The 26,823-nt window shown below is 45.8% G+C and overlaps 1 protein-coding gene across 1 annotated transcript in view; it reads right to left on the minus strand.

Annotated features, from left to right (window-relative positions):
* The window catches only part of LOC138742698 (E3 ubiquitin-protein ligase SIAH1-like), a 28,097-nt gene extending 8,617 nt beyond the window's left edge, over positions 1–19,480 (minus strand). Inside the window, exon 1 of the mRNA XM_069897447.1 lies at positions 18,905–19,480. Coding sequence (XP_069753548.1) covers positions 18,905–19,306 — 402 coding nt within the window. The 5' untranslated portion in view covers positions 19,307–19,480. The remainder of the gene's footprint in view (positions 1–18,904) is intronic.
* Between the last annotated feature and the right edge of the window lie 7,343 nt (positions 19,481–26,823).

A 26,823-nucleotide genomic window follows, 5' to 3' on the forward strand; every position in this document is an offset into this window, starting at 1 on the left:
TGCCCTCCATTTCTCAGTTACCCTCTTTGTAATTAGTGATATTTTTGACTTTGAGCCAGTACATTGAAGAGAAGAAAGCCTTTTGGTGAACGCTTTAGCTCTTGGACATTGAGAACCAAAGTGGAATTTCGTATTTTGTAAACCAGAATTGGTTAATTGTGGGACCTGGAAATATTCATGTGTGAATTCTGTTAAAGTAGTGTCAACATTAGCAAGGGAGCAGTTTTATTTTAAACATTTAATTTACTTTTAACTGCTTAACCTTCTGGCTTTCATCTGGAGTGGTAAACAAGTTGTAAAAAGAGACACACAAGTAACCTGACAGTATCCAGACCAGCCATTCTCAAACTTTTCTTTGGCTGTGGTTTATGGACTCCCTTCCCTGTGAAGCAGGTGGTTTCTTCCATACTTCTACAAACTACATAAAAAAAAATGTTTTATGATTTGAGTTTGTGCCCCCTCCCCTTAATGTGCTGTGGGGTGGGGGGGGGGCCTTGGTGTCATACAGTCCCCATTAGGTCCTTTCAAACTGCCATGTAAAATGGGGTTAACTGGGCAATTTGCACAATTAGCGACCCAGTTACATGGCATTTTGAAAGGGCCCAATTGGGTCAATCCAGTCAGAACCCAATCGGGTCCTTGACCTACCTCAGAGGTGTTCAGAGAACCCAGTAAAACTTACCCGCGGGTCCTGGTCAGGCGGTTTGAAAAGGGAAATGGCTGACCTGTTCAATAGAAACCAGAGAAGTCGATGTTCATGATATCTGGTTGGTGGGTGCCCAGGTGGAATGCGAGGTGTTTGTTTCCCTCAATTTGCAGGTCGTCTCAGTAAAAGAAATGCTGGAGGAACTCAGCAGGTCTCGCAATGTCTTTAGGAGGCAAAGATATGTAACCAATGTGTTGGGCCCAAGCCCGTCGTCAAGGAACGAGTAAAGGAACGAGTAATATGACATTTTTAGCCTAGAAAAAGAATCCCAATGTCTCAATTTTATAAACACCAGGTCTCCCCCCAGCCTCTGATGCTCCAAAGAATTCAACCCAATTTTTCCTTAACCTCATGCTCTCTAATCCAGCATTCTGGCCAATATCTCCTGCACCCTTTCCAAAGCCTCCACATCCATTCTGTCCATATACTTGTTTCTATGCTCTGACATACTAATCCATTTGTCTTAGTTCACTCGTATACCCCTCTCTACCCTGAAGGTTTTCTCTCGTTGAGCACATTATGTGCATGATACAAATGAGATCTGCTCTGCTTCACCTTTCCCAAGGAAACTGTTGACAGGGGTTGTGGGTTTGCTGAAGGTGAGCTTTGAACACGTGAGTGGTGGAAGGAATAGGTACAGTTTGTTAAAATTCAGAAGAAGCCCATCCTTTGTAGCCATCTATGCTAATCAAATTGGCCAGAATTAGGCCTGTAATTGTTGACTCATTTCCTTTCCAAGTATCTGTCCAAATGCCTTCTCAATATTATAATTGTACCTGCCTCCACCACCATCTGTGACAGTTCAAACTACACCCTGTGTGGAAAAACATCCCCCTCAGACACCCTATAAATTTCTCTCCCCGACCTTAAATCTAGGCCTCCTCCAGAGTTTTAGAGGAGAAAAAAAAACCTATGCCCTTCAGAATCTTAGAACCTTTATACAATGTCATCTCTTGGCCTCCTGTATTCCAGTGAAGACAGACGAAGCCTAGGCAGTATACATTTCAACTACAGCCCTTCATTCCAAGCTACACCCTGGTGAACCATTCTCTCTGCTGCTGCCACATCGTTCCTGTCGTGTGGTGATCAGAACTATACACAACACCCCAACTGTGGCCTTCTCCGCATTTTGCGCAGGTCCAACATTACACTCCATCTGTTGTTGGAGAAGTAACGAGAGCTTCAAAAGGACCAAAGCCAGCAGTTTTTTTAAATAAAGAAAGGTGCTCAAGATTAGCAAGGCCAATACACCTACGTGACTCTCTGCTAAGATGACAGCGTGATCAAGTCTTGACATGAACTGCCTGTACTCCCTGTTCCTAGTGTACAATGTGGGAATACAATACAGGCTGAACATGTTGGCAATATCAAATCTGCTGATCTATCAAACCGGTTGAACTTTCAAAGACACTGCACCAAAAATAAATTTGTGCAGTTCAACTGTTGAGTATTCCAAATTGTACCCCTGGCTCCTTTAACTGTTACTAACCTGATTAAGCATGAAAGGACTTTATTGGGTACAAAAATTCCATTGTTCACAGAGGACACTGATAGATAAAAGTCGAACGCTCAAGTGTGAAGTTCAGAGTGTTTGCCATAATTGTGTAAATTTTAGTGTAAAATCAAACATCTCAATTGTACCAACTAATTTAAAAAAATTAAACCCTGGTGAGAAAAAGCAGAATTTAATATGGCTGTTAACTTCAGTATTGTTATAATTATACAGGGGTAAGCCAAAAAAGATCCAATTATTACAAATTGGGGATTATGATAAACAGCTTCAAGCGGAACACAAAGATAATTTCAGATTTGCTGTATTACGTAAGAAGTTGGAGAAACATTAAATTAACTTTTATTGAATTTAGCACTTTGCACATACCCGCTACAAACGGACAGGATGTATCACAGCTGTTGCAGCATTTTTGCTGTATTGAATCTTCCTGAAGACAATAAATGCTATTGTTAAGTACACTCACTGTGCTATAGCCTGAAGAACACGTGCATCAACATGCATTCAATCTATAATCAATGTAATGCACAGCATCTGTATATGTGAGCCTGTCTGCATCCACCCTAACCCTAAGCATGCCCAGGCCTAAGACAACGTCATTTGCATTGCACCTGTACTGAGTGCATGCTTGGGCTGAACACAACAGCTTGCTTTGTGGGCAATATACAAGTATGACTGGAACACAAAATAGGTTAGATCTAAAAAACATGATACATGTTAGGAAAATTTTAAGGTGATTTTCATGATCAGTATCCCAAAATCCATAAAATACACCCAAAAATGTCCAGGAAGTAAAATCTCTGTTGTTCAGCACCATTTCCTCAGTGCCCTGGAATTGCTGGTGGAACTTGCCAGGTCAGACAGCCTCCATGGGTGGAAGTGATTGGTCAATGTTTCGGGCATGGACCTTCTATCAAGACTCAGATAGAATAGGTGAACTTGCAAAAATAAAAAGGGGAAAAGAAGCTGAGCGAAAGGCCCAGAGGTGATACAGGATGCAAGGTGTGGGCAGTGAAGAGACAGGTAGAGGAAGAAACCAGAACTGCAGGGTCTTGATGCTGGGCTTCTGGTCCACTTTCCCACCCAACGTGGGCCCAAGAATGGTGCTTACACTTGGCAAATGCACCGCGCTGCTCTCTTTATACTCCAAAATTCTGCAGTACTAGCATTTGTTGCCCATTCCAAACGTACCCTGAACACAGAGGCCAGTTCATAGTTCATGTGACCATTGGTCTGCAGTCTAATAGAAGGTATCCTCAAAGACAGTAGTGAACCAGACACAACCGTGGTCACTGTAGTATCACCATTACAAAGAGAAGCCCCTTTTGCATGATAACCGTGTCAATGCATTGCTCACCTCTCTGCAGCACAATCTTGGAAGTCTATTTTTTTGCTATTATATCATGTTTATCTCTTCAACTCAGTTGTTTTTAATCATCGAGCCTCTCCTTCAATGCCTCAGCCCCAAACATTGCAAAAACAAAGAGAGAGAGAGAGAGAGAGAGAGAGAGTGAGAGAGAGAGAGAGAGAGAGAGAGAGAGAGAAAGAGAGAGAGAGAAAGAGAGAGAGAGAGAGAGAGAGAGAGAGAGAGAGAGAGAGAAAGAGAGAAAGAGAGAGAAGAGAGAAGAAGAGAGAAAGAGAGAAAGAGAGAGAGAGAGAGAGAGAGATTTGTGGGAGGAGCTGATTTAAAAAGTCATAAATAAAATAAATTTACTGTTAGAAACAGCATTACAAAGGCACTACCTGAAGTTTTTTTTTTTGCTTGATTTTTGCTTATACCTTGAGGAAGTGCTCAGGCCCGAAACATCAGTAATTATCTTTACCTCCTATGGATGCTGCGAGACGGGCTGTGCTCCTCCAGCATTTCTGTGTGTTTTTAACTACAATCACAGCATCTGCAGAGCTTCATGTTTCACTAATAGAAGTTGATTCAAATTCACTTTGAAATATCAACCCAAATCAGTAAGCTTTTGGAACCCCAGGTAAAATTCTGTCACCCAGTCATGCAGGTGTACAGCAGGGATACAGCACTTCAGCCATTCGTGCCAACCAGGTTGTCTATCAAAGCTGGTCTCATATGCCCGAATTTGGTTCATATCCCTCCAAACCTTTCTTATCCAAGTACCTGTCTAAACATCTTTGAATGTCACAACTGCAGCTTCCACTGGCAGATCACCACCCTCTGTCTGTGGGGGAGGGGGGGGGGAGAGAAAGTTGCCCTGCAGGTCCCTTTTAAATCTTTCCTCTCATACTTTAAACTTGTGCTTCCCTAGTTTGGGTAAGCTAGAATGCATCACCCAAGAAGGTGCTGTCTGTAAGGAGTTTGTACGCTCTCCCAGTGTCGGCATGATTCTCCTCCGGGTGCTCTGCTTTCCTTCCACCCTTCAAAGTGGACGCGGCAGTTGGGGTGGAGGGAGGGGTGCTTGTAGGTTAATTGGGATATTTGGAAACCATGGGGTCATGGGCTGGAGGGGCCTGTTAACGTGCTGTTGTATAAAGGTAGTGGAGGCAGAAAGAACACCCTGAGCATTTGATTCCCCAATGCACAAAGGCTGCAGCCCAAGTCTGGTTAATGGGATTAGTACAGACGGAGGCTTGATGGTTCTCTCAATTGTTCCAATCTCTCTTGACCACAGCAATGGATTTGAACAGTTGAAGCTCTCCTTGCCAATGGCCTATCTAATCATTCCAGAGTCACTCAGGTAAAACTGAGGGAAAAATGGAGTGGAGCAAGCATCATACAGTAGCTCTGCCAAGATGTCCACCCCTGCAGGGAAAATTGACTTTGTCTCCCCCCCACTTAGCAGGAGTGGGTGGGTGTGGAGGAAAATCTGAGCACAAAGGGTTAAGGGTTCACCCATAAGTTGCTTACAAGAACATACAAGAGTCAGTTGCATATTGCTTAAGTGGAGGCAGGGAACCTCAAGGTTGCGATTTATCTGCAGACATGATAAGCTTTGGAATTCTGTGAAACAATGATTAAATTATTGCCAAATGTTGATAATGATAAACTATTGTCAGGTTGACTGCAACAGGAAGCCCACATGGAGGAAAACTCTGTTAAAATTGGCTGTGAACGGAGCAAGCTCAGGCTGGGTGCTGGGCATGCTCTCCAAGATATCTTGCTAATAAAGCTCTTCCAAAGCATTACCCTGGTGTCGGTAGTTGATTCTTTCTCCGCAACAGTGGGGAGGTGGTTGGAAAAAGCCATGAGTGACTGAAGGTACCACAAGCTCACTGACCTGCAGCATTAAAGGGTAGAAATGACACGGATACTGTCATGAATTGGAAACCCATCTCGCCCAGGGTACCTGTTTGAACTATCTGGGCCAAATCCCTGAACATCCTATCTTCCGATACCCACTTTTGTTCAAGCTAAGTACCACTGCCATGGGGGTTCAAGAGCAGAGCATGTCCACAAGGATATACCTCAAACGGAATCAAAAGTCACGATGCCATCAAACTGCCCCTGGTGTTGTAACCAGAAGGTGACCGTAATGCCTTTACAGCGTCAGCGATCGGGACCGGACCTGGGTTCGAATCCTGTGTTGCCTGTAAGGAGTTTGTACGTTCTCTCAGTGTCTGCATGGGTTTGCCCTGGGGGCTCTAGGTTCCTCCTACCCTTCAAAAACGTACTGGGATGTAAGTTAATGGACAGCATGGACTCTTAGGGCCAAATTGGCCTCTTACCTTGCTGTACACCTAAAAAAAAGAACTGATGTCATTTTCTTTCGAGAAAGGGAATGTTAAAAGGAATTCTGATTAATAAGCATTCAGAACCAATGGGTTTAACAGTCCAGAAAACTTTTCAAGATTAGGTAACATATTTAAAAATGATGGCTAAGAGCTGACACAAGGCAAAATATTTTGCTCAGCTAGTTGCAGTTTGGAATGTGCTGCCCGAGGCAGATACCATAGGAATTTTTGGATGGAAATGGGATAAATGCTTAAAAAGGAAATGCAAATAGCTGTATGACTATTAACAGGGCTTCTGTGAAAGATCAACGGTGCAAGGCCACAAGGGTAGATATTTCCATGAGCAAGGATAAGTAATATGGGGCAAATGGCCTCCTTACCCATCATGTTGTGAGAATAAAGGATTGACAGTATTGGTTCAGAAGCATTAATATAAAATCGGGGACGAGACAGAGACCTGCTGCAAACAGTTTTTCTCCTTTGGAATATTATGGTCAAAATGTGAGACATTTAGCCTTCAGTTAAATTCTGCCAGTCATGTGAAAACTAAGGGGAATTTACCTTAACCTAACAGCCCACACATCTTTGGGACGTGGGAGGAAGCCAGAGCTACCGGGGAAAATCCTCACAGTCACAGAGAGAAATCTGAACCCAACGTGGAAACACAAATCTTCTTTTGGTCTCATGGAAAATGTTCGTCAGTCACCCGGCTGATTGTCCGTGTCTGCAAGGGTGAGTTTACCACTGACTCGTTCCATTGGCGATAGAAAGGGTCTTCCCTTTCTAACATGGTGCTAGGGTGGGGAAGGGAAGTGGTGCTTTGAGGGGAGGTGGGGATGGGGGAAGTTAATGGATTACAAGAATCCAAGCCAATGTTCTCCCTTACTCCTGGTGAAGGAGAAGAAGGCAAGTTAACATACATCCATAACCTCTTTCAGCTGACTGCACTTACCCAGGCACAAACCAGGGACCTCCCAGATCCCAACCCAGAATATCCGGCAGTGAAAATGTCACAAGACAGTTAGATCCTGTCTTTTATTTGGAATATTAAACCAAGGCCTTGCCTGCACTAAGATGTTAGTGTAAAAGATCCCAAGCAGTTCCCCTCTTCCACAGTGAAGATGGCAAAATCTAAATCAGTTGCGTGTATCACTTTCTCTGAGACATCAGCTGCTGTTACAAAATCATTATCACAGTGGAATGTCACACACTGGATGCCAGAAACTCACTGGGGTTCAGAATAATGTAGGCTCTTTAACTATAACACTATAGCACAGAAACAGGCTATTCAGTCCATCTATTCTGTGCCTAGCCCCAATGACCTGGACCATAGCTCTCCATACTTCATGTACCTATCCAAATTTTTCTTCAATGTCAAAATCGATCCTGCATTCACCACTCCAGCTGACAGCTTGTTCCACTCTGTGTGGAAAAAAATTCCCCCTGATGTTCTCTTTAAACAATTCACCCTTAAACCCTGCCCTCCAGTTTAAATTGAAATTTTATTTATAGCACATTAGAAGCTGAAAATCCGGCCACTTAAACCTGTGCTGCCTGCTTGCACCCAAATTAACCTACATTTTGAACGGTGGGAGGAATCTGGAGCACCCAAGGGAAATGTAAAAAACTCCTTACGGACAGTACTGGATTCGAGCCCGGGTTGCTGGCATTGTGATAACACCGCACTAACCTTCTAGCTTAACCATGCTGCCCAGTTCTTTTCTTACCTACCTCAGTGGAAAAAAGCCTGCTTGCATTGACTCCACCTATACCCTCTAGTTTGGTGAACCTGCTCCAAGGAATAAAGTCGAAACTTTTCTAACCTTTCCCTGTAACTCAGCTCCTGCAAATTAGCACACAGGTCAAGGATCATGCGCTGTGGATAAGACTGCAGCCAGTGCAAGAGCTCAAGGGTGGAACACCCGCAGGCGAGGAACATTTTCCCATGGCAAAGGTTGAAATCTGGGTTGTAAATGACTGATAACATGCTAATGCAACATAACAGGACTTCTTAATGGGAAAAGTGCTGACTTGAAAGTTCTGCATTATTCATGAGATCAAAAAGGGGCTTAACGTGTGACTGTAATAAAAACAGCGAAATGCTAGAGGAACTCAACTGGTCTATTCAGCATCTATAGGAGACAGACATATTGCCAACATCTCAGGCCTGAGGCCTTCTTCAAGGAGAAAAAAATTCAGAAAAGGCAGAAGTAGAAAATATCAGAAAGTCTCAGAATTCAAACAATGGGGGAGGAATCCAGACCAACAAAAGGTGTTCAAATAGCCAGGAAAGACACATGGCTGCGGAATCGAGTCAAGTAGCCAAAAAATACACATAATAAAGCTGTGCACACAGAATGCTGCCTTGCGCAATGTGATGCGTCAGTATCTTCGGAATGTCACACATGCTGTAAAGTTGAGAAAAGCTCCATATAAATGCAAGTCTCTTTCTCGTTGGTGGTTCAATTCTTCCCCATGGAACACATTTTTTTTTAAAAACACAAAAGGGCACTGCAACATGTTACCACTTGAAATAAAATACCTCATCAAAATCCAACAATTATCTCCAGCCCCTTTCACCCTTGCAAGTGGCCCCAGGAATTAATGGCCAATCAGCCTTACAAAAAAGTCAATGTGAAATGAAAATTGTCTCAACACCGGCGTGAGATGACGTCATCTATAGATGTCGGCCAGAGTTGCAATCAGGTAAGTGTAGAACAGGCAATTGCATTCTGGGATAGAAGTGATCCAAGTTTTTGCACGAGTGCAGGAATGTGGAGGAAGAAAAGATTAAAATGAAGGTATAACTTTGCCGTAGGAAAGTCATGGGGAGGGGGAGAGGGAATAAATAGCAATAGTGGACAATTTTTAAACGGTGTGGGAAAATCGGAGGCACTATAGCACACAATTTATAAAGACCGTGGGAAAATGCGATGGAAGCCCTAACTTCCCAGTGCGGCAGAGAAATCCCTCCATGAGTGCTCCGTGCATGCAGCTGGGCATACATCCCTTTCTCTGCCGCACAGAATTCTGGGAGGGCAGGTCCACCATCACCTCCCCTCCCCCCTCCGTATTTATAAATTGTGCGTGATAGTACTACCAACTTTCCCACGCTGTATACCTCGTATGCAACAGTGCTACCAACTTTTCCACGGTCCCTTATAAAGGTTTATATAGGTCAGCATGACCACAACAGGGGCTAAAGAGCTCATACCGAGCTGTACGTAGGCGTGATTAATTTTGTTTAAATATAAGATCATAATACGTTGATCAGGATTTAGAGCAGGTCCACTATCCCTCGATGCATTATGACATCACCAGTTAGAAAGTAGAAGAGTCCTAACTGCGGGGATGGCTCCTTGCAAGTGTGAACACGTGCAGTGTCGCAGATAAGAGTGGACAAGCGTGAACAGCAAAAATGCCATTCCTATTCCAGGACACTAAACAGCTGAATTAGTGGGATTCAAGTGTAAAAGGGGCTTCTGCTTGCCATAGCAGGTTTAAAAAGTTAAGGTGTGCATTTTTATGTGAAAACATTTTTCACGTAACACAGGAACACTTAAAGATACTTTGAACGCCTCGCTGAACATATGTATCTAAGTTTGGAGTTTAGAAAATATTTGGCTAGGAACTTTATATATTAAACAAACAATAAAAAATATATAATGCATGAATTCAGTAGTTAGTGACCCATATAATGATAAAGCACAAACTTGGAAGGAAAAATGGAAGATCAGATTATTATTTAAATGGCAAGTGATTGCAGCGTGCTGACGAGCAGAAGGACTTGGAAGTGTTCGTGCGTGAATCGCAAAGGTTGCTTGCTGGTGCAGCAAGCTATCAAGAAGGTAATGGGTTTAATGTATCATATATGTTGAACGTTGAGTGGGTGGGGAGGGGGGTGGGAAGGAGGGAGGGAAGGGAGGGGGGAAAAGGGGAGAAAATGACACTGTATATTCAAGAGGGATATGTTTGTGTGTATTTTGGTCAGTATGGTTCATAGTGTGAAAAATAAAAAAAAAATTAAAAAAAAAAGGACAATGAGATGTTGGCCTTCACTGCTAGATGTATTGAATTTAGGAGCACAGGGTGGCTATGCTACAACTGAGCCAAGTACTGGTGAGGCCGCATCTGGAGTGCTGCATGCAGATTTGGTCTCCTTACTTGAAGAAGGATGTACTTACTGGCTTTGGGGGCGGAGCAAAGGAGGTTCACCGAGTTGATTCCAGAGATGAGAGGGTTAGCCTATGAGGAGAGATTGAGTCGTCTGGGACTGAACTCTCTGGAATTTAGAAGAAAAAGAAGGGATCTTACAAAAAATGTATAAAATTATGAAAGGCATAGATAAGGTAGAGGTAGACAAGTTGTTCCCATTGGTAGGGGAGACTAGAACTAGGAGACAGTCTCAAAATTCAGGGTTGTAGATTTAGGACAGAGATGAGGAGGAACTACAGAGATGAGGAGGAACTGCAGAGATGAGGAGGAACTGCAGAGATGAGGAGGAACTGCAGAGATGAGGAGGAACTGCAGAGATGAGGAGGAACTGCAGAGATGAGGAGGAACTGCAGAGATGAGGAGGAACTGCAGAGATGAGGAGGAACTGCAGAGATGAGGAGGAACTGCAGAGATGAGGAGGAACTGCAGAGATGAGGAGGAACTGCAGAGATGAGGAGGAACTGCAGAGATGAGGAGGAACTGCAGAGATGAGGAGGAACTGCTTTTCCCAGAGGGTGGTGAATCTGTACAATTCACTGCCCATAGAAGCAGTGGAGGTGACCTCAGTGAATATATTTAAGACAAGTTTGGATAGAATTTTACACAGCTGGGGAATTAAGGGATGTGGGGAAAAGTCAGGTAGGTGGAGATGAGCCCACCATCAGATAAGCCACAATCTGATTGAATGGCGGAGCAGGCTCGACGGGCCGGATGGCCAACTCCTGCTCCTATTTCTTGTGTTCCAAACTTGCTTTTTACTGGTTACGTGGCCCAACAGGATGGGATGATCGCTTGGATCACGTGAAGTCAAAATTCCTCTGCACAACGCAACGTCAGCTGAAAATCGTTGAGAGCCCTGCAGATGAAGCACACCCATTGTGAGGCCTCTCGTGGTCACACAATAGGCTTCCCTTGCTCTTCCCAGAACTATATGGAACAGTGGGGGTCATTTCGCTCATTGTTCACTGGATGCTGTCCAAACAATCCTATTCCCATGCTTTCTCCACACCTCAGCAAACACTGAAGCACGAAAGGCGACAGACGCAGTGATTGGAGTAAAAACATGGAAATCTGCAGGTCTCGCAGTGACCAGAAGAGGTAAAGAGAATCATTTCAGACCCAAGGCCCTCTACAAGGTATCTTCATACCTCTTTTGGATGTTGCATGACTTGCTGAGTTCCTCCAGTATTTCCGTGTTTTTATTTACTCCTTTCACTCGCACAGTTTTCAATTTCACCATTATAAATGGAGAGCAAAGCACACTGAGGAGATAACCAGCCATTTACCAAGGGAGTGAGTTACAAAACAATCTCCCAACCAATCTCAGGGTTCCACACATAGAACGTAAACAGGCCCTTCAGCCAACATCGCCCAGATGCCAATCTATCTTAATGCATTAGGCCCACGTCACTCCGCTCCTTCCCTATCCAAGTACCTGTACAAATGCATTTTAATTGATGACTCCACTCCCACCTCAGGCAGCTCGTTCCAAATATTCACCACCCTCTGGGTGAAAGATCTACTCCACAGATTTCATTTAAATTCTCCCCCTTCACTATAAACTCGAGTCCTCTAGTTCTAGTCTGGGGCAAAGAAAACCATCTATCATACCTGTGCCTCTCAGTATTAAACCTCAGTAAGGCCACTCCTCAGTCTCCTACATGAGGGAGAAAACAAGCCCAGCCTATCTCAACTCCCCTCATAACTAGCCCGCCACTCCAGAGAGCATCCTGGTGAATCTCTTCTGTTCTCTCTATTGCTAACACATCCTTCCTGTATTGCAGCAACCAGAACTGTACACAATCCTCTAAATACAGTTTGACCAATGTGTTCCACAGCTGCAATATGGTGTCCCAACTCTTGTACTCGACGCCTCAGGAAATGACAGCAAGCATTGACAGCAAGCAAGCAATGCCCTTTTCCCTTCTTTATCCATGTACAGAGAACTATGCACTTGTACTCCAAGGTCTCTCTGCACATCAATCCCAAAGACTCTTGCCATTTACCTTGCAAATCCAAACAAAATTTGACCTTGGCCTAAGTGCATCACCTCGCATTTGTCTCAATTATATCCTACTTGCTACTTCTCTGTCCAAGTTTCCAGCTGATCTGGAAACTCCACTTACAAACAATTTTCATTAAATACAACTCCACCAATTTTTGTATCATCTGCAAACTTGCTTATCAGACCACCTGCATTCACATCCAACTCATTTAGGTACATTATAAATAAAATGGTGCCTGTATCGATCCCTGCAGTACACCGTCTGTGACAGAATTCCAGTGAGTAAAAATAAAAGCATCCACCGTCACCCAGAAAATTTTGGATACAGTTCACTGACATATATTACGTCCTTTGTACCTGAACCTTCTGGACCAGCCTACCTGGCAGCACCTTGTTATATTCCTCACCAGCGTTCATGTGGACGACATTGACCATCAAACTCCTTGATTACTGCCTCAAACATTTGTCAGGTTATGTCGAACTGTGCTGACACCTTGTAACCTCTTCACGATGTTCAAAGTTAAGACAAATTCTGTCCTGTAGAAGATTCTGCTACAACTTCCAGACCACCGATGAAAATGCTCACCTGGTTGTCATTTCCAGGTTTTATCAAGGAGACAACACAAGCTATCTTCCAGTCTTCTGGTATCTCGCACATGGCTAATGAAGATGACAGTCCCCATGTCAGAGCTCCGCAGTCTCCTCCCTTCGCATCAAAGAATAGATCCTTGAGGAAGGGCTCAGGCTCGAAGCGTTGGTTATATCTCTTTACCTCCAATGGACGCTGCAAGACTGATGGAACTCCTCCAGCCTTTCCGTATTTTTACGACAAACAGCGTCTGCAGACTGCCAGGTTTCACAGGAGAGATCCTGTCCGGCCTTTGGGATTTAGCCACATTAACTTGCTCTGGTTATTTCTAGCGCATCCTCCTTCCTGACACAGATGTGCTCCAGAACACCTTGTATCTCCAGCTTCCCTGGACTTTCTCCTTCAAGAATATTCACTTACGATCTCACTCATACTCCCTGGCTCAGCACACCTCTGGTCCTTGAGGGGACCGATTCTTTCTTAGTTACCCTCAGCTCTAGTTAAATCTTAAATTAAAAGGAATTAAGATTCACCTTAATCACAGTTCCCAGAGCATTTCAGGGCCACTCGAATAAGCAGAGAAAACCCTACTTTCAGAATCTCAAATTAGAGGCTCTTGGTAATTTCAGAATGGGGAACAGAAACATCACCCTGCAAGATTAAAGGGTGAGGGGAATGATTTAAAAGACCTGTCCACACAGATGGCCAAAGGAAGTTGTTGAAGCAAAAGATGTCTAGACAGGCACATGGTTTAGACCAGCCATTCTAACTTATTTTTTCTATGCCCCCGCCCCACCCCATTAACCAAACAGGACTTAGCTCAAAGTTTATGGGCTCCCTTCCCTGAGAAGCGGTCAAGTTTAGTTGGTTTTTTCCATACTTCTACTGACTACATCAACATTTTTTTTATGATTTCAGTCTGTGACCAACTCCCCCCCCCCCTTAAATTCACTATGGCCCACTGGGGTAGCGGGTAGCTCAACAGCCAAGTGAGAATGGCTGGTTACGAAGGATGTGGTCCAAATGCAACCATTGGAGACTAGCTGGAGTAGACAACTTAGTTGGCATGATGATGGGCCAAAGGGCCTGCTTCGGTGCTGTAAACCTGGCTGGAGATGTAGTTGCAATTACTGTTATCCGCAACGCTACCATCGATGAAACACCGCCCTTCAAAGAGTACCAAATTGGCTGTGAGGGGCTTAAAGTCACAAAATCCATGCAATTTTTGTTTTAGTCACCCGAGAATCCAAGAGACCAAGCGCAGAGCCTTCATCACATCGCCTCTTGCATGAGTACTCGTGCTCTGCACACCAGCAGTTGTCTCTCTCGGGAATGGCAGTGGCTGGGGTTCTGCTTCCTCAACACTCCTTTTAAAATGACTCAGCCACCTTCACAGAAGCTTGAACCACAGTTTAGCCCAGCACAAATTGTTCCAAACCACCCTCTCAGCAACTTCCAAATATTGATTCACATCTCTTCAGTAGGGTGGCAATGTTCACTGCCACCGCTGGCTCTGCCAACATCCATCATCGCAGCATCAAGAAGAACACATCGTAAATGGTATAAAGAAGACCTAGGAAATATTCATTCTGATCAGATGTGGTTCAGCGCACAACTGCCTTGTGCAAGTCCAAAGGTTTTCATTGCACCCGTACATTGTATATAATAAATGAATGAGTGACCCGGGTTCAAACCGACGCTGACTGTAAGGGGTTTGTACGTTCTCCCTGTGACTGTGTAGGTTTTCTCCAGGTTCAGAATCTATTGTCCTCAACCAGTTGTGAAATTCTTTCTTTTGCGGCGCCATATCACAGTGCAAACATTCATATAAATCACTGCACAAAAATAAATAGTTTCCTCCCACCCATCAAAATGTACAGGGGTTGTTGTTTAATTGGGGTATAGGCACATGGGCCGAAAAGTCCGGTTACCATGCTGGATGTCTAAATTTTAAAAAATAAACTCTCATTTATCTAGTCTCTGGGTTTAAGAAAAGCACAAAATCTGGACCAGAAATAATGTGGTAATAGTGGAAAAAACTAGTGATGGAATCAGCTGATTGGGAAGGAAAAAAATATATATACATTCTTTCTAAAATTTCACTGAACTGTAGTTTAACCATAACCATTTACGGAGAGGAAACAGGCCATGTCGGCCTTTCGAGTCCGCACCGGTTCACTAGAACAACTCCACTAGCTCAAACCTCCCGCTCTCCGCCAATAACCCTCCAACCCCCTCACCTCCACGTACAGATCCAACCTTTTCTTAAATGACAGAACGGACCCTGCCGCAACTATCTCATTCGGAAGATCATTCCATTCTGCCACCACTCACTGAGCGAAAAAGCCACCTCTAATATTTCTCCTAAAGTGTTGCCCCCTTACCTTTAACTCATGGCCTCTTGTTCCAACCTCCCCAGCCCTCAGGGGAAAGAGTCTGTTTATGTCTAGTCTATCTATTCCTTTCATAATTTTAAATACCTCTATCAAGTCCCTGCTCAGTCGTCTACGTTCCAATGAATAAAGTCCCAATCTCCTTAATTTCTCCCTGTAATCCAGGTGCTGTAAGCCAGGCAACATGCTTGTAAACTTTCTCTGCACACTCTCCACCTATATCCTTTCTATAATTTGGAGACCAGAACTGAGCACAGTACTCCAAACCTGGCTTCCTATGACTTCCTTAATATCTTTAACACAGTAGTGTCAATACCTCTGGTCTTTGTAAGATGGACGCCAGCCCTGGAATATTGTGCATAGTTCTGGCTGCCATACTAAACTTTCACACTGACATCACTGGGGCCAGAAGACTTGCGTTATAAGGAGAGATTGAATGGTTTGGGATTGTTTTTGGTGAACCACAGGAGGCTGAGGAGGAGACCTTGTAGAGATTTACAGAATTACAAGAAGCATCAATGGGATAGGTCGTCACAGTTGTTTCTTCCAGGGTAATGGAATCGAAAGCGAGCATTAAAGGCATAGCTTTAAAGGGGCAAGTCTTTCTCCACAGAGTGTGGTTGGTACATGAAATGAGCTCCCAGAGGAAGCCGGAGAGGTCCACTGCTTGAAGGACATTTGGATACATTCAGGGATGGGAAAGGTTTGGAGGGAAATCGGCCGAACATAAGCAAATAGGACTAGCTCAGGAAGGCCACCCCTTGGTCAGCATGGACAAGATGGACCAAAGGGCCAGTTTCCATGCTGTGCAACACTACAACATTATTACAATGAGCTGCCTGTATTACCATTGGGCCCTACTGCCACTATTACCATTGGGCCCTACTGCCACTGGGAGATGGTGGCTCAAGAAACCAGCACAGGTGGGTTTGAACAGGTGATTATTCTTCTTTGGCTTGGCTTCGCGGACGAAGATTTATGGAGGGGTACGTCCACATCTGCTGCAGGCTCGTTGGTGACTGACAAGTCCGATGCGGGACAGGCAGGCTCAGTTGCAGCGGTTGCAAGGGAAAATTGGTGGGTTGGGGTTGGGTTTTTCCTCCTTTGTCTTTTGTCAGTGAGGTGGGCTCTGCGGTCTTCTTCAAAGGAGGTTGCTGCCCGCCGAACTGTAAGGCGCCAAAATGCATGGTTGGAGGCGATATCAGCCCACGGGCGGTGGTCAATTTGCAGAAGATTATACCAAAGAATAAAATCCCTAAGTAAAGGGTTGACACCAAACCTTGAGAACAGAGTTAGAGGAGCGTCTATATTCCAAAGGAATGCAGGGCTGAGATTACAGTGAAGGGCGAGGCTACAGAGGGACTGAAAATGGATGAGTACTTGAAATTGATAGGCTGCTCAACTGACAGCGTTTATTGCCATCTTATTACACTTGTACAACTCGACAAAACAGCCTCTCCAGTCCCCGGTGCAAAACATGCAGGCATAATATGCATGCAGACAATACAAATGCAGGACAAACATGCAGATAAAAAATAAATATAGAAGAGAACAATGAGAATGGAACATGGTGAGATTTCTGTCACAGAGTTTGGTGACCCCCAGGTCAACAGAGAACAAGAAACGAGAGGCCTCCCGAGGTATCGGTTGGAATTGTCAGGTCCAGAGGGAGCAGAGGCACAGACAAGGTTTCAGCAGAATTGAGACAGAACCACATTGACTGAAGCAACATATTCCATTCTGGCCATCTGTCAGGCTCATTCAAAACAGACACCGGAACCTGCATCCTCAAGCAGAAAGATGTTCCACGAGGAGCTGAATTATGTTCACAATTGAAATTTAACTCTGCTGGGTATTTCAAGTAAAAACAAATGCTGGAGAAACTCAACAGGTCTCGCAACACCCATAAAGATACAAAACCAGGATTTCGGGCCTGAGATCATCAAGGTACGAGTGAAAAGCAGGCAGGTGTCTGAACTAAAAGGCTGGGGAGAAGGGAAGAAAGGGCAGGGGGAGGAGTACAGAACAACAGACAAAAGGTGTTAATTGGATGTTAGGTGGACAGGAAAGGTGAGAATTGACTGGGGGAGGTGGATTTGGCTCTGTAAATGCAGAGCTGGGGGAAAGGAGACAGAAGGAAAAGAGATGGAGCAAAGGAGATATACGGAAAGATTTGGGGTGAGGGAACTAATGAAACCAGAGGCTAAAGTTAATGCCATCTGGTTGGAGGGTGCCCAGATGGAATATGTGGTGATGTTCCTCCAATTTGTAGTTGGCCTCAGTCTGGCAGTGCACGAGACCATGGACAGACGCATCGGCAAGTGCAACCATTTATTTTACCCACCCGACTCCCTTGTCATTAGATCTTTCACATTCACTGGAAGGCAGACAAGGCCTCAGTTTAACAGCTTTACCAGTACTGCATTTTCAACAGTGCTGCACTCATCCAGGTAATTCTGGATAGTCAATCTATTGTTTTCACTGAATCTTTACAATGGGACTTGAACCCAACTCTGGAATGGACTAGTGATTAAAAACCCTTCTCCCATAGACATACCAGAGACTGATGGTCCACTGGAGGGTGAACTAATCACCCAAACTACCCCAATCCTGAGTGAAAGGCAGAAACCAAATTGCGCGAGGTGGTCAGGCAGAGTTGCCCAGCACATCCATGGATGCAGGTGAAGACTCTCCCTTGCTGAACTACTCATCCCATCCAGCCTCACCAAAGAATAAAAGAGTTTACTTTCATTTCCACTTCACAGGAACACAAACTTTATACCTATTGGGTCAGGAGTCATGTAGCCCCTTTTAAACTGAAGCATCTAGGTAGCCTTCCTGGGACCCGGGTGCGATGACCAGGGCAAAGGGGCAGGGAGCACCCTTTAAATTGTAGGAGGATCGACGTATTAAATCGTCAACCTGAACAATTTAAGGGGGACCCTGCCCCCGCAATAACGCGTCACGCACTCACCGGAAGTACTGCTAAGACGATCAGATGCTGACTGCCTGGTGACGCTCGCGCGCAAGTGCTGACGTCACCGGAATAAGTGGGCCAGCCATTTTCGTTTTCAAACTGGCCGTGGACAAGACCGACGACCTCGCGGACCCAGTTGGATCCCAACGAGGTTGACCAGGTGGGACCCTTTCCAACTGGGTAAATTGCCTGGTTGACACGGCAGTTTGAAAGGGCCGACGGAGGCACACACGACCCAGTAATCTTACCCAGGTTCCCAGGAGGGCTACCCAGTGCCGCAATTTGAAAGTGCCTAGTGATCAAGTGTGGACTGATCATTGGAAGGACAAAAGGTGTCCACACATACGCAGGTCAGGTCCAGATTTGGTGGAACCCCCAACGGCGGCCACCACCAAATCGGAATGTTTGTCCTATTGCAGGGTTGAGCACAAAATATAGGGACTCTGGGGAAGCGACCCCCACTTACAGATGATCCAAATTAAACAGAAGCCTGGGGTGAACATTAAAGCCCAAGAACATTATCTCAATTTTGAAATCACCAGTCAAGTCACGGACGTCCCTGGAGGCTTCAGAGGACATACAATGACATCACATACAGCCCTGAGATTCTTTTTCCTGCGGGCCAGGCAGAGTGACTACTTACCGGTAGAGCAACAAAAAATCGATACACGTGTCAATAAAGAAATAAAACCTTGCTCTGGCTTCACATGAAATGAACTTCGAAGAGGGTGAAGTGTCTTGGGGGGGGTTAGAAGTGGGCCGTTCTGAAAGGTTCCAAGTCCAGAGGGGATGCCATCTGTTGAGGGTGCTTACCTTACAAGGGAAGAGTACGGCCGAAGCCACTTTTTCCATGGCCAGGTTCCTGATGCTGGGGCTGAGGGAGCCACGGCAGGTGGGGCAACAGGTCAGCTTCTGCCGGCAGGTGTTGCACACCAGATGGCCGGCTTGACACTGCAGGATCGGCGGCAGGACGTAGTCGAAGCAGACTGGGCACTCGAAGAGCGACGTGAGCTCCTGGGCGGCGGCGGCGGCCGCCGCGGCCACGGCCGCCTGGTGAGGGTGCAGAGGCGGAGGAGGAGACGAGACCCCCGCGCCGAGAATCGCCGCCGTCCCGCAGCCGGCCGCGGCAGAAGGCGACAGGCCGCTCGGCGCCGGCGAAGGAGCCGTGTGCTTGCCGGCTTTGCCGCCCCCGTTGCCCACTCCGGCCGATGACATGGCTGGCAGGCAGGAGGAGAGCCGGGCGAGGGCATGGGTATCCCTGGCGCGACCCCCCAGTCCCGGGCCCGGCCGCTCCGGCTCCGGCTCCAGCTCCAAACGCCGCCGAATGTTGGGACACAAGAAAATTGTTACACCGCGTTCCAGCAGCTCGCTACACGGCGCCGTGACGTCACCGCTACGGGGGAAGCCCCCTCTGCGTCACGTGATCCACTCCACATGCACCGGCGGCGATGGGGCTCCTGTGGCAAGTCCAACGCGAGGCGAGGGCGCTGGGGGGCAGGACCACGGTCTCGTCGGGGCAGGACCACGGTCTCGACGGGGCAGGACCACGGTCTCGACGGGGCAGGACCACGGTCTCGACGGGGCAGGACCACGGTCTCGACGGGGCAGGACCACGGTCTCGTCGGGGCAGGACCACGGTCTCGACGGGGCAGGACCACGGTCTCGACGGGGCAGGACCACGGTCTCGACGGGGCAGGACCACGGTCTCGACGGGGCAGGACCACGGTCTCGACGGGGCAGGACCACGGTCTCGACGGGGCAGGACCACGGTCTCGACGGGGCAGGACCACGGTCTCGACGGGGCAGGACCACGGTCTCGACGGGGCAGGACCACGGTCTCGACGGGGCAGGACCACGGTCTCGACGGGGCAGGACCACGGTCTCGACGGGGCAGGACCACGGTCTCGACGGGGCAGGACCACGGTCTCGACGGGGCAGGACCACGGTCTCGACGGGGCAGGACCACGGTCTCGACGGGGCAGGACCACGGTCTCGACGGGGCAGGACCACGGTCTCGACGGGGCAGGACCACGGTCTCGACGGGGCAGGACCACGGTCTCGACGGGGCAGGACCACGGTCTCGACGGGGCAGGACCACGGTCTCGACGGGGCAGGACCACGGTCTCGACGGGGCAGGACCACGGTCTCGACGGGGCAGGACCACGGTCTCGACGGGGCAGGACCACGGTCTCGACGGGGCAGGACGGAGGAGAAGCCCCTCAACCCACAGATTGAGGGGACAATCTGACGTGGATGAAGATAACATTATGGGTGTAAAAGGGTTTTTGAAAATAATTTATTGTGAATGTAGTAATTTTTAACAAAAAACGACATGAAGCAATACTAGCAGACACCCGTCCGAGGCTGCTCCACCACTAATTAAGGAGTAAAACAGGAAAGTCTGCAGACGCCCTCAATAAAGTAAAAACACAACGCTAGAGAAACTCAGCAGGTCTACTGGAGCAAAGATAAATGACCAACGTTTTGGGTTTCAGCCCTCCTCAAGGTTGGAGACAGGAGTGAAGCACTAAAACACCTGAGTCTGAAATGTTGGCTGTCTATCTTCATCTTTGCTGTACAGGTAGTCCTCAACTTACGTTCCGGCACTCCTATCGTAAGTCCAAAAAAAAATCAAAGGTCGATAAAGGGTAGTGGGAACAGTGCAGGTACCGACACAGGGGCTGTGGGGAGAGAGAGCGGGGCAGTGGGACCAGTGTGGGGACCAAAAAAGTGCTGTCAGGAGAGAGTGCGACCAGTGTGGGGACTGACACGGGGCTGTGGGGAGAGAGCGGGGCAGTGGGACCAGTGTGGGGAATGGCACGGGGCTGTGGGGAGGGAGCAGGGCAGTGGGACCAGTGTGGGGACTGACACGGGGCTGTGGGAAGAGAGCGGGGCAGTGGGATCAGTGTGGGGACTGACACGGGGCTTTGGGGAGAGAGTGGGGCAATGGGATCAGTACGGGGACCGAAAGAGAGCTGTCAGGAGACACTAAACTTCATAGCCTAGTCTAGCCAAAATTCAAAGTACAGTATGGATTCGAACCATTGTAACTTTGAAAAATGGTCAAACCATCGTAAGTCGGGGGCCATCTGTATAAAATGCTGTTTGACCTGCTGAATTTCTCCAGCTTTGTGGTTTTTTTTTAAACCACCGTTAAGTTAGAGCAGACCTCAGCTGATTTTTGGTCTTGGCACCACTCTCCTGCCAAAGCTAGAATTTGGAGCAAAATTCTGCTGGAGGAACTTAAAATGTCGAGTAGTTTCAGAAGAAGCAAAAAGAATTGTCGATGATTTAGTCAGGTTCCAATTCTTTATCAAGATCCATAAATCGAGGGAACAGGCAGGTCTTGATAGAGAGTTTCAACGAAAATCTATCTCAATCTTGGTTATGACTCACTCTTCACTGCTCTCTGGGGCAGACAGTTAGAGTGTGTAAAGACACTTCCTCACATTTATCTTAAATTGGCAACTTCTTATTCTAAAACCATACTGCCCAGATCCACTTCAGCCATGAGGGTCAAGCCTCTTCAGAATCAAATAAGTTTTGCACTGGATGTAGGGGAGGCACAAACTAGAGGACATGGATTAAGGGCGAAAGGTGAAACGTTTAGAGGGAACATTAGGGGGAAACATCTTCCTGCAGAGAGTGGTGGGAGTGTGGAACAAGCTGCCAGCCTAAGTGGTGAATGTGGGCTCAATTCCGACATTTAAGAAATATTTGGGCAGGTACATGGATGGGAGGGGTATGGAAGGATATGGCCTGGGTGCAGGGCAATAGAACTAGGCAGAATAACAGTTTGGCATAGTCTAGCTGGGACCAAGGGCCTGATTCTGTGTTTCTCTCTCGTCATTCTTCCAAACTCCAATCAACAATGGCCCAGCCTGCACAATCTTCCCTCATAATACAATCCCTTCACCTTAGGAATGAACCCAATCAATCCTCTTTGTACTGCCTATCAATGAAAACCAGTTAATATCCGTTAATTAAAACACCAACTCACACAAAGAAATGGAATATACATTAAGCGAGAGAAAATGAGTTTCCATTTGCAGGGTCCATGGAAGAATTGCAAAACAGGGGCGTAGATTTTTAAATGAACACATTGCTTATCTGGGAGTGAACATAGAGTCTAAAAACTTAGGAGCCTTCTGTAAGTAGGGCGTTTTGTAAACTAGGACATGGTGAACAGAGATTTGGATAGTCCAAAATTCATTAAAATATCAATATACTGGCAATAAAGAACTGCACCTGTCCAAAAAATCAGTACCTTATGCCCTTAGCATCTCTTCTGATAGAGGTGAGATATCAAAGGGGCTGGCGACTGCCAATAGATTCTGGAGTTGTGGAAGAGATCCTTGAGATGGACCAAAGAAGACGGAAAGTTCTTGAACAATAGATTCCTCAACCAGCCATCATATTTAATCGTTATCATTTCGTGAACACTCAGTCAGGTGTGAGGCAATTGCGACAATTGAGAGCTTTGGAACATTGAATCCAAAATCGTCCTACACTAAAAACTGCAGAACATGACCTCAAGATTCAGGGCGGGGGAGGGGGGGGGTGGTAGATTTAGGACAGAGTTGAGGAGGATCTGCTTTTCCCAGAGGGTTGTGAATTTGCATGCCTACCCAGTTTTTGCATAATTAAGGATCGTGGGGAAAAGGTATGTAGGTACAGCCTGATCAGCCATGATATTATTAACCCTTTGGACCTCTGTGTCCCTGTTTTCAGGAACCACCAACAAGCACATGTACTCTGAGTCCTCATTATCCGGAACTGGTTTTATCCCAACCACCACCTCGTTCACATTGGCATTTGTACTGGAGTTTACCCACGGATACAGTCCAGAGAATATCCTATGAATGTCTAAAAATAGCTGGAGTCGAAAGGGTTAACAGGCCAGACAGATGACCATTGCTCTTATGAACATTTGTATTACCTTCATACTTTATTCCAAAGTTTAGTCTTTTGAAAGAAATTGATCTAACTTACAACTGAATAAAATGATGCAATCGGCTTCCAACATCTTAGCGCTAAAATAAATTATTTGCTCACCAAAATAATTTTTCCACAGAATAGTTATGGATACAAAAGCCAGCTCATCCACTGGTTTTACTGTTCAAGACAAGGCAAATGAGCTTGTCATTATTTCCTTACTACTGCATCTTAAAAACATAAATGATATCCCTTTTGTTTTCTAGAAATAACACGTACATGTCGACAAGAGAAATTGGACCAGCTGTCTATTAAATAAGTTTCAGGATGAAATGGTAAAAAAGAAGGGATGTGGTTCACTGCAACAGACTGGTTGCACAGTGAGGCTGGTTTAGTTACAGTGGGCTCCAGATGGTTACAATGAGAGGGTGAGATAAATTACCGGGGAGCTGTGTGTAGACTGAGACATGAAGCATGGCAGGTACTGCAATCTAGATTAAAAAAAACAAATTGCCAGCTGGCATGCAGGAAGGGAAATGGACAGTTGACCAGCGACGGGGCTCAGCGTCTGAAGGACTTGTTGCTGGAGACTGACTCATGGAAACCATGATTGGAAAGGGTGCTGAGGGTCAGATGAACTCCTGAAGGGTGCTGAAGGCTTCCTGGTCGTGTCGGAGGTTTGGATCTGGAGCTCGGGATTGAACAGGAGTCTGTGGGGTTGCACAGGCTGCAGAAGCTCTGGAGGTGAATCTACAGATACTCAGCGCCTCCAAAGGGACTCTCTTTCTCTTAATATCGGGGACGCCGGGCAATGCTAATGGCGAATCTTTGTTTACCTCTATGGCAGTGTAGAGCACATCAAAAGAACCAAAGACTTGTTGATCCAAACCAAGGCTTTTATTAACTAAAAGACTGGAGCTTATCACAAGTAGGTCGACCAGTCCAGAATGACCTGGTCCGGCTAGGAGCAATCCTTTAAGACCTGCCAGTAGGTGGTGCTACACTCTCAGCCAATCACAGTCATCCTACACTACCATCTCTACATATACACATTGGTGATAGAATCTGTATTATCACAGGCAGGCAAAGGTTGATGTATATCATGTACAGTATATTATATTTTTTGCATTATTAATAGAGGAACCTTGAATCTTGAACCATTAACCCAATCAGAATGACTATCTCCATCCTGCATTCTGACTCATGAATTCCCATTATTCAGCCAACAATGGTGGTGTCCTTAGCAAATTTATAGATTATTTTGGAGCCAAACTTAGTTACACAATCATAAGTGTTTTGGGAATAGAGCAGGTGAATAACCACAGAGCCTTGAGGTGCCACTGTGTTGATGGTAGCGACGAGAAGGTGATGCTTCCATTCCTCACTGATTTGAAAATGAGGAAATTGAGGATCCAGTTGCAGAAGAATGGACAGAGTCCCGTATCTCTTAGCATGAAGAGGGCGCGCAAAATCACTGAGGATCCCTTCCACCCTGCACACAGCATCTTTCAGCTGCTCCCATTAGGGAAGAGGTACAGGAGGATCAGAGCCAGCACCACCAGGCTGAGGCACAGCTTCTTCCCACAGGCAGTGAGAATGCAGAACGACCAAAGGAGCTGCTCACACTAACCATCCGAGACTCTTGTATTCATGAAACAATATTTATTAATTTATTTGTATAGAAGTACTGTCCTGCATATGTATTGTTGACTCTGTGTGTGATATATCAGGTTGTATGCCTGCACGATTTGTACCGAGGATTGGAGAACAGATTTTTTGCATTGTACTTGTGTAATCAGATGACCATAGACTTGACTTGTCACTCGGTCATGATTATAGGTTTTGCTGGTATGATGGTGTTGAACGTCAAGCTGCAGTCAATGCACAACAGCCTGATGTAGGTGATCTCGTGGACCAGGAGGTCTAACGCAGGGTGAAAGTCCAGTGAGATGGCATCTGCCTTGACCCATTATAATGATAGGTGAATTGAAATGGGTCCATGTCTTTCCTGAGACAGGAATTGATTTGGTTTATATCCAATCTCTCAAAGTAGATGTAAGTGCTGCCAGCCAATAGTCATTTGAGGCAGCTCGCCTTGCATATTTTGAGTACCAGTTTCAATGCAGCACTTGTATCAATTGCAGAATACCCCTGCCAGGCCATTGCAGACACTAACTGCTAATACTGAAGACATACATACCAGTGGCTCAGTAATAATGACCAACCTACTAGCCAACCTCCGCTCAGAATAAAGTTGAGCACACTTTGGAAACCCAAGGATATATTTTAGGCTTAAGGATTATTATAAAGTGCCTTTAATTCAGGAAATGCTTCACTGATGTGTTTTCAAGCAAAAATTGGTCCCTGACCACATAAACAGCTATCAAGACAAAAAAAAGCTTGTTCAGAGAAATGCCATACATACTCATGTAATAGTTGATCTTGTGTAATAGTCCACTCCCACTTTTTGGCCCAAAATCCACGTTTTCTGTATGACCCGTGCAAAAGTTGACACCACTATTTCTGGCCCTAACCACCTGCCCATCTGAGCTCTGAATGCCCCAACCTGCAAACTCTCGCCTCGTCCATCCGTCCACTGGAGCTTCCGATGCCCTGACCGTAGACTGTCACCCTGGCCACCTGCCCACCAAAGCTCCTGACGGCCTGACTGTGGACCCTCAACCCATCCACCCACCTACCAGAGCTCCCGATGCCCCGACTCTCTCTGAGGCCCCAGCTGTCCACCCATCTGAGCTCCTGACACCCTGAACACAGACTCGTTACCCAGTCTCAGCCATCTGAGCTCCCAACACCTTGAACGACGCAGGTACTTACCGTGGTCAAAAGTATGAGCCATGTAAAAATTGACCCTCCCAAATTTGACCCAAAAAATGGTCCAAAAAGCTCAAGATTCAATTTATTATCATAGCAATAAAATAGTGTCATATTACATTAAATTATTACAAGGCAGACAAGTTTGTCACCGGCAGGAGTTGACGAAGCATCTCTTATATTTCTTACAGTCAGAGAGAGAGAAGCTCAACTATTACATGAGTATATATGTATATATGGTAGATTTTAAGGAGCTAATTAAAGGAGGGAGAAAGAACAAGGATTAGAGTCCTTCTGTAACTCATTGGAATGCAGGGACCCTGCTAAAAGAATCTCGGTGCTACTTGTGATGCCTTGTTTGTACCCTGACAATGAAATTGAATTTTGAACTTTTATCTTGGCAGACATACTTTCCCTTTGGTCCTTTATGACCTTCCCAAGTAGATGTCTCAGTTCCCATGATATTTAGAAAAGAGCAGCTTTATGGCCAACACTCATCCATAAGCTAAAATCATTAAGATAATTTTCTGTGATGTTGATGACTGTATTGGTGCTACCTCTGGCAAACATGCAGAACTCGTCAATTTAATTAATTTTGCCCTCTCTTCCACCTTGCTTTTAAATACATTTGGAATATTTTAGACACCGCTCTCCCCTTTCTGTATCCCCCCCAGGTTCATTGTTATAGTCGGCCCGTGCTGTCAAGACAGAACCACAGAGCATACAGTTCAGGTTTATTAAATCCTGCTAGTGGGAGTGAGGAATATCAAGTCAGGTAGACAGTGTCACATTTGTCAATATCAACTATCACAGTAATTTAGTACAGTATTTATGGCATATTTTGGCGGCGTACTTCTCACAAGTTGATAAACTTGTTTGAGGTAAATTGTTCCAATTCCTTACCCGCATTTATCATTGCGGTTCTTTCTTAAGAAATGTAAATTACTGATGTCAAACAATTACAC

Source organism: Narcine bancroftii, chromosome 9 (genome assembly GCF_036971445.1).
Source record: "Narcine bancroftii isolate sNarBan1 chromosome 9, sNarBan1.hap1, whole genome shotgun sequence".
Lineage (NCBI taxonomy): Eukaryota > Metazoa > Chordata > Chondrichthyes > Torpediniformes > Narcinidae > Narcine > Narcine bancroftii.